Source organism: Gavialis gangeticus, unplaced genomic scaffold (assembly GCF_001723915.1).
Source record: "Gavialis gangeticus isolate Ggan-Ray unplaced genomic scaffold, GavGan_comp1, whole genome shotgun sequence".
Taxonomy (NCBI): Eukaryota; Metazoa; Chordata; order Crocodylia; family Gavialidae; genus Gavialis; species Gavialis gangeticus.
In genome coordinates this window covers 36098477-36107395 of record NW_017729006.1, presented here as the reverse complement: position 1 = coordinate 36107395, position 8919 = coordinate 36098477, and the positions used below count along the sequence as shown (strand labels likewise).

At 41.9% G+C, this 8919-nt stretch overlaps 1 protein-coding gene across 3 annotated transcripts in view; it reads left to right on the top strand.

Annotated features, from left to right (window-relative positions):
- TPK1 (thiamin pyrophosphokinase 1) overlaps positions 1 to 8919 on the top strand; it is a 716169-nt gene that overhangs the window by 268620 nt on the left and 438630 nt on the right. For all 3 annotated transcript variants that reach the window (XM_019509111.1, XM_019509109.1, XM_019509110.1), the window contains exon 3: positions 6923 to 6992. In XM_019509111.1, coding sequence (XP_019364656.1) covers positions 6923 to 6992 — 70 coding nt within the window. The remainder of the gene's footprint in view (positions 1 to 6922; positions 6993 to 8919) is intronic.

Genomic DNA, 8919 nt, shown 5'->3' with positions numbered 1-8919 from the left:
CTCCTTAGTGATGACCCCTCCTTTCCATTGGGAGTAAGCCTCCTTTTTGGCAAGGAGACATTCCCGGATGTTTTTAGTGAGCCATGGAGGTTTATATGCTCTCCTGCCCCCTTTGACCCTCCTGGGGATTACCTTCCTCTGGGCTTGGAGGATCGTCGCCTTAAGGAGCGACCACTCCCCTTGGACACCCGGCTCCCCTCCCCTCTGAGTCTTCAGCTTATTTCTTAGGTATTGTTATGGAGTCAGTTTCTGGAAAACACCCGAGATGTGAGTTTTTGAAAGCCATCTTCTGAAAGCCGTCTCTTAGTAGAGTTGAGGAACATTTACTACACTTTGAATTCCAGACTCTCCTGTGCTGTGTATCTGCAGCTCCCAGGAAGCTTGGTGGTTGTTGCAGATGGTTCAAGAAGCCCTCCAGTACTGTGCATCACAGATTAGCTATAAACTAAAGAAGGCTTTTAAGTCTTGGCCCAAAGCCATTTCTGAGTTCAGGAAAATACCTGGAGGTAACACGAGGGATACATTTCTCCCATAGTGACGGTGGTCCTTTTGCAAAATGAGCTGAGTTTCTTTCTGAAGTGTAGCTTATGGTGAAACTTCTAGGTCTGGGAAAGTAGGCCAAAGTTTAAAGCATCATCCCAGAGTTTGGATTCAGATACAGGGCTGATACTACAGTGCAGTGCCCACATGGGACCACACTCCTCGAGATACCATCTTTGGATAAAATGCTTAATCTACACCATGGTCTATCTAGGTAGGTGCTGAAAATACAGGATAATCTCTGTACCCTTGCTGATGATCCATATCTTGAAAAAACAAAAACAACACTTGTGACTACGTTCTGTTCATAAATATGCCATTGATCATTGGCATGACCTTAAATCCTTCACCACTCTGTGCTTCTGTTCCCCCTCCTTTCCCCCTTACCCTCCTGTTATTATTTCCATGTTAAGTTGTACATTCAGTGGGGAGGGAGTGGGGCCATCTCTGTGTTTGCATGCTTTCTAGTAAAAGTAGTTTCTGTTTTAGTTAGGGTCTTTTAGTTTTGCTATACTACAAATAATAACTATTATTAATAACAGTTTTACATGAGCTACTGCTGAAAGCTTAGACCCTGTTATATATGCCTGTGGAACAGCCACACTTAAGCAGCTTCCAACCTGGCATTTGTAAAGCAATTTTATCTTTAATATAGAGGACACTATATAAAATCAGCCTCTATTATCTTTTCATAAAGAATTTGTCTCACTGAATTGTATGTTCAGAATTGCTGACTATCACTTTTAAACCCACCCAAATAATAGTGTTACGTGGTTTTATACCTAATACATATCATTACTTTTTATCAAGCAAGATTTTATTCAGAGTTTTAAAAATAATGTGAGCAGTTGGCATTACGCCAATCAGTTAATTACCTGCTGGTTACCTAAAGCACCTGGGGCTTTGGTTCGTACTGATGTAAGTTATTAACTTGCTGGTAAAGGATCAGTACCTCATAAATGCTTTTCTAAATAACTTTACAGCACTGTTGAAGTGATAAGAATGAATATGTGGGGGAGCACTTTAATTTCCAGCTATACAAGGTAACTATTTTAATTTGTGAGATTGCATAGTTGTGGCCCTGTGTGAGCAGTATGCAGGAGCCAAGAATTCTTATTTAGATATCTTCATTAGAGTCAAAATAGTACGTATGCATGTACCATAGTAAGTGTGGGCTAACTTTAATTTTTCCTGGCTCCTCTTTATTTTGCTTTACTTTTTTCATACATGCTTATTTATGAAAAAAAAGCCATATGGTTGTGAAGTCATGCATCTCCATTGGAGCTATGCCTGTCTACAGCATCTGAACATCCAGCCCGATTAAAAATAAAGCAGTGGCTAAACATAGACTGTCTTCTCTGGCTGTAGGTAACAGAACTTTTCTGAATGCTAACACACTCATTCATGTAAACCATGGGAAAACAGATGGGCATTTTAACATCCCCAAAAAGCTAATAGACTTGGACTCGATTGGACTGAACAGAGAAGTAGGTTCCAAATGCAAAGACTGTTTGCTAAGAATGCCCTGCCTGCAGTTCTCTTGTGCTTATAGTTAGAAAAAATATGTCTCAGCTAACTTATTGCTGTGCATTTTCCTCAGGAGAAAAGCAATTTCTCAGTTAGCCAGGTTTCACACATTACTGGGTGTATAGATTACAAAACGATTATACGCTCTGAAACTAGCGGAAGGCTAGCATAGCTCATAGAGCATGGTGCTCATAGTGCTACGTACTTCCCCTGCAAGGAATACTACTGGGTGAATGGGCTGCTAAATTCTGCCCTAGCTGAAGCTTCAAAATGCTCTTTACAAATATCTCCACATAAAAGGGAATTAAAGGAATCCACTCCTAAACTAAAGAAGGCTGGGCAACTTGATCTAAGAGAAACAATGTATCTTTCCAGCCAAGCATGATTATGGCTGGAAAATATGTTTTTTACCATTGCCATTATATAAATCATTCAAAATTAGGTGAATACCTAGTAACACTCTGAAGTTGCAACCCAGTGTCACAAATAGCAGGTGAACTCCTTCACTTGACCTTTCTCTGTTCTTCTGAGTTGGTTTCCCAAACTAATTAGAAGTACTTGTCTTGTAAGCCTCAAGTCTTCTGGGACCAGTAGAAGTTAAGGGAGGATGAAAGGGAAATAGAGAAGGACAAACAGGAACTAGGGATTGGAGGAGCCTTGGACTGGCTTGATCAAAAAGACTGGAGAAAGTAATTCGGGGCTGGTGGGAATTGCAACAGCCTGAGCAAGTAGCTAAGAAAGAGAAATTAGGATGAGGGTCCAGTAGAAGGAGACTGGAACAAGGAGCTAACACATTAGAAGGAAGGGTCACAGAAAGTCCATAAAGGAAACCTGTGACTAGTTGAGTATGGAGACTGGTAGTGGTATGAGGCAAAGAGGGTGGACACTAGGGCCCTGGCACATGTTCACTTAATTGTGATGGGATCTGTTTCTTAATCCCACCAATTGCATCTCCTACCATGCCACACATGTATGACAGGATGTGCAATTCAGAGATCTGATCCCAGTCATACCATTACTACTTGCCAGTCTAAGGGTAGCCTAGGTCATGCTTCCCCTGCACCAGCAAGTGGAAAGCTGGGTGCCTGGTGAACCATTGCAGTCCCAGAATGAATTTGAGAATCTGGTGCAGTTCCAGTGCTGGTACTGCAACCACCTGATTGTCAGTCTCAGTTCTGGGCCCACATCAGGGCCGGTTTGAAACTCTGGTGGGATCCCAAGGCTGGAACCAGCAATCAGCTGATTGTCATTCTCCGCCCCTGAACCACACTAGAACCAGTTTGAGAGTCCAGCGCAGTCCTTGGGGCTGAGACCTACAATCAGCTGATTGTTGGTCCCAGCCCTGGGGCCCCACTGAGCCCACCCTTAGAGCCCTGCTATGCAGTCAGCATCAGGCTGCATGGCAGGGACCCAGCCACAGTTTAAGGTGCGATGGAAATCAGCCACCAAATTATTAGGCATATTTTGTGGAATAATTTTATGGCCTGTTTCCCATTTTATCATGCCATTAAGTGCCTGAACATGTGGCCAAGTTGCTATTTAAGACATGATTAACTGGTTAATTGCATCTGAACAACATCTTAAGTGGTATATATGCCAGGGGTATGAGACTGTTAAGGGTAAAGAGACTGGGATTACCAACTGGGAGAGAGTAAAAGGCAGGATTAAGATAGAGCCAGGTTAGAGGGGAACCACAGCAGTCAAGGTCTCTGGTCCAATGAAGAACATTTCCCTCCAGAATTTTGAATGAAACCCAATGTGGGTGAATTGTGAAACCTTCTAGCAAAGTATGCATCTTGCCCACCCCCCTCTCCGCCTTTACTTGGAAGTGACTGGTTTACACAGGTGACGATAATCTTATATTGTTACGAATTATTCCATTAACTCAAGTAGCAGTGACCTGTGCTATTGTTTCCTACTCTGCTAATGACTCATGGGGGCCAGTTGGATTCCATATGATGGAGTTTTTTTTTCCAAATAGCTAGGGCCCCCTAAACATGCAACTACAGGCAGTCCTTGACTTAAGATGCTTCAAATTACAACAAATGTCACTTACAACGTTTATAAGTTGACACCTTGTTTCCACTATTTGATGTCAATTTTGACTTTGATGCTTGATCCGAGTCCATGCCACGCCAGCGAACAAGTTTGCTCCATCACCCATCTCCCTGGAATCCATCTGTCCAAACTTCCTTGGACACTTTCTTTAAGGAAGCAGAAAAACCTGCAGCCAAGACTCCAGAGGAGACTCCAGCCAAGAGCCCTTCAAAAAGTCCAAACAAGAGCCCTTCAAAAAATCCAACAAAAAGTCACCCAAAAAAAGTCCTTCCAAATCAATATCATTGCTATTTACAATATAAATATAATAATGTAGCTATATTACTCACCTATAATTGATTGAGTACAAATAACCAATTCTGGGTTATTTTTTATGAAAATAGGGTATTGGGCCTTTGTTCAGGAACCAATCCCCCATTTCTAACATTGTTCCTATGGGAAAATTGGTTCCGAGTTATGACATTTCATCTTAAGATGAACCAGTTGTGTCATAAGTCTGAGGGCTGCCTGTATTTTAAAAGACCTTTTAGTTTGCACAGTGTGAAGTTGTAAAGTTTCCAAGTGGCTTCTCTGCCCCCCCTTGCTCTGGGGCTTCTCACCACCCCCCCTTGCTCTGGGGCTGTGGTCAATGCACCCCAAATGCTACGCCCTCTCTGGTGCCAGGGTCCCCATGCTACCATGGAGCATCTATGAGGCCTCCTCCAACCCCTAATATCCTCACCCAGTCCTGTGGTCAAAACAGTGAACCCAAAAGCACAAAGCCCCCAGGCTATAACATAAAAAGCTAAACCGTCTGGCCAAACAACAATCCCTACCGGGAAATACTCCAACCTGTAGCAGCAATCAGGGGATGCTCATGCAGTTGGGCTTCTCCCCTCTGTCTGCACTGGCCGAGCTCCCCCTCCCTTGGCCACCAGAGGGGAACTGCCTTCCTGGCCTCACGCCTGGGGCTTAAGGGCTAGGCCTTGCCCCATCCTGTGACTCTGGCTGCCCTAGTAACTGGCAGCTGAGCCTCCCCCTTCTTGCCACTAGGGGCCTCTCCCAAGCTGTTTGTACTCTCAGGCGCAGGGCACCTGAGTGCTCTGCGACAGGTGTCTAACACCATTTTTCCTGATTCTGCAGATACTAGTGATCTGTGAGAGATTGGATTCCCATTCTGGAGGCAAATGTGTCCACATGGATGGCTGTGGGCATGCTCCTTTGCTTCTAAATTAACATTTCTTGTCCAGTAATACCTAGGAGCTACAGTTGAGCTGCAGACAGAATTGTGGCCAATGGTGTACCACAGTAGATAGGCAGTTAGTAAGCAGTCACCAATTAGAGTTTATAGTCCAGCTTGATAGAACAGATGAAGGGTGAGAGGAGGTACAAAGGCTCAGAAAAATTAAGCAATTTGCCCCCAAATGTCACAGGAATTTAGTGACTAAACCAGGGATAGAACTCAGGTTTTCTGAGTCCTGTTCCAGTGTCCTATCCATATTTTTCCTGAGAGATGCTGTTGCTGACAGGGGAATAATGTTATTATGCAGTAGCAGTTGCAGAAAAAAAAAGGCAGCAGAAAGATAGGAAAACTATTCTCACAGGGACCTCCATGGAGTTGGCAGGTGCTGACACATCAGAAATCAGTGGATATCTTGTTATACCACGGGTACCTTACATATTTCCCACTTTGGAAATGCTTTTTCAGACTCCCTAACTGTCAGCTCCCTTTTTCCAGATAGATTGGAGTCCCTTTTCACTTCTGGGTTTGGGGACAAAGGTCTAATCCATTTCCTGTAGCCTATATATTGCTGCTAACTAGCTGGAATGCTCGTATAAAATGGCCATTTGCATGTTAAAGTCATTGAGAGTGGACTGTGTGCCTAGCAGATTAGAGTACATTTCACTCTGATAATAGTTAAGTTAAAAATAAACTCTGGGGTAAAAATGTGCTTGTTAGTGTTATTTAAATCATTTAAGTTTTTAATATGAAATATCTCCTAAGGCAGTTTGGTGTTAGGGTGACATCAAAATTGATTATGGTTTTAATTCTTATGGACCAGGCTAGCTCAAGATGTAATACCTAAATATAACCCATGTATTTTATTTCACTTGAGCCAAGCAGTCTGTAGAGTAGGCTGTTGTCTTGGTTTAGCTTCCTACCAAGTGGTGACTTGTGAGATGTAAGAAAAAAATGAAGCGAAAAAGGCAGGACAGGTTCAGACAATAGTGCTTTTTATAGCTTATTCCATTTTGTGCCAAAGTCATTGTGTAGGTTCTGTTACTTAAGATCCTGACAACATGGGAATGTTCTTATGTTTCAGGTGTGAACGTAAATCAAATTTAAACAAGTACAGATCCATGTGGACAATTTTAGTTTAGTTTTAAAGTGATTTTTGTTTAACTAAAGTTGACTGGGAACAAGCTAAACTGAAATAAACCATTCCTCCATGGAAGTTAGTGTTTGCTTGGGGATGTGCATTAGTTTCAATTTGTATTTAGACAATGCCTAAGAAAGGAAGAGAGACAAAGAATGATTTTATGGTTGAGATAAAGAGCTGGAAACCAGAAGGTATCTATATCTTATTTGCTGCAAACATAAAGTTTGAGTCTGGGCAAATGGAATAACCTGTATACTTGTGTCTCCCTACCCCACATAACTGGGATAAATACTCCTCACAATACTTCCTATTGTAAGGCCTATTGTAAAGTCCCCTAACATTATTGTGATCTGTGCCACAGACATGTCGCTATGTGAACAAATAAAAAATGTTGTTTACAGTGGCAGTTCCTTGACATTTCATTTATTTACTTGCAGCTGTCTTGAGAGCATGTGCTGATGGAGGTGCTAATCATTTGTATCAGATCACAGAAGGAAATCAGAACAGGTATGATGATGATAATTTAATACCATACCTTTAATTTCAGGAGAATTCATTGATGGGCTGATTGGTACTGTAATCTTTTTTTTTCTTTTTAAAGATATACGTGTGTATGTATATAATATTTAAATTTCATTAACATTCCATGAATTTTAACTTGGACAGAATGCGAAGAAGCAGCTTTGTGTTCAGGAAAGGGGGTCCCCTGCCCACCCCCCAAAATAGTATTTTAATAAACTAGTGATAACACAGTTGAAATGCATAAAAACTAAACACCTTAAAATACATCATTGGCTGTTCTGGAGGTGACATTTACACCACTATGAAGGAGAGACCAATATCATTTACTTTTCTGTAATTACTTATGAGTTATGAGTTCTTTCCTCTCGAGGCATGATTGATACATCCCCTTAACAAGTCATTATGTTCTTTTGCTATCTTCCACTCCAGTCTTTAAGCGATGAGACACAGCTGACAAGCTTATGACATGAGGGGAAAATGCGATGAGGGGGTTACAGTCAAGGGAGACTGTATTTGAGCAAATGATTTGTTTTCCTTGATAACCCCTATAAGTGATATACTGTGTTCTTATATGCAATACAGGTAAGGAATCACTAGTGTCATCTGCATGCCATCTCATTTAATTAATGAAGATAAATATAGGGGTTATGTAAATGTGTTTTTGTAGAAGTGGGAATGCATAGAAAAATATCTTTTGCCCATTGTATTTAATGGATTATTAAATTTGTGTTCTAGTATAACTTTCAGATGCATGAATCAACCTTTTTCATTTGTAAGCATAGCTGCTTGACATATTTTGCTTCATATTTCATACATCCAGCAGAACTGAGTCTATGATACAGTAAAGCCCAGCCCCAGGAGGTATGTAGTAGAGGAAATCCTGTAGTATCTCAAGGAGGATTGGATGTTGCTTCCTCTTCCTTCTTCTTGGCAAATCACTCAAAGAAACCTAAACTCTGTAAGAAACTGTGTTGCTCTCTCTTACAAGTCAGTTCAAGGGTCACTGCATCCAGAGTAGGAAAAAAAGGAGCTGAAATGCAAATGTAACCCCATGAGCCTCCCTAGATATTGATTGCTATTTCAAATCTGTGTTTTGTGAAGTAAGTTGTAAACGATGTTGCATCAAAATACCATTGGATTTGAAAGTGAAGTCATGAAAAACACAATTCAATGTAGAGTTTTAAACATTTAACAAAATATGTTTTTCTTTTAAAGTATATTAGAATTTATCAAGAACCTTTTGATACTATGCTCAAACCCCAGCCCACAGGCCAGACCCAGCCCACAGAGTTGTCATCTGGCCTAGGAATCTGAGAATTTGGCAGTGCAGGAGCAGCAGTAATTACCTCTCCCCTACTGCCAAATTTCCAGAGCTACAGGGAGCCCAGCAGGCCACATAGTGTGGCCCTGCATACTAAGTCAGGCATGTAGGGCTGGGCCAAGGCGATGCACAAGACCCAATCCAGGCGTGTGACCCAATCCTGGCAAACAGGGTCAGGGCAAAGCAGAGTGCAAGGCCTGGAGCTAGGGCAGCATGAGGCCCAGTGCCATGCACCAACCTTGTAAGGCATCTGAACCATGGACTGGCCCCATAGCACTCATTCAGCTTGCGGGGCCCAAAGGCTAAGCACTAGTGTTTTGGTACATTTTGATTGGTTTGGTCAAAGCATCACAAATGTCTAAGTGTAATTGAAGCCAGTCAGGTTGTAAAACTAGATCTAAAGACAGTAAAAAAGAGAAAGGCCTAACTAGCTGATAGACTGAGATTAAGGAACTGTGTGCTGCCTACTTGTGTTTAACCGAGCAATGTAATTGGGGGAAATTGCAGCTAAACATGCCCTTGCCTATATGGGGCACACAGTGCCATGAATTGCCAGGAACTGATGAATGCAAAAGTTGAGATGGGGCCCAG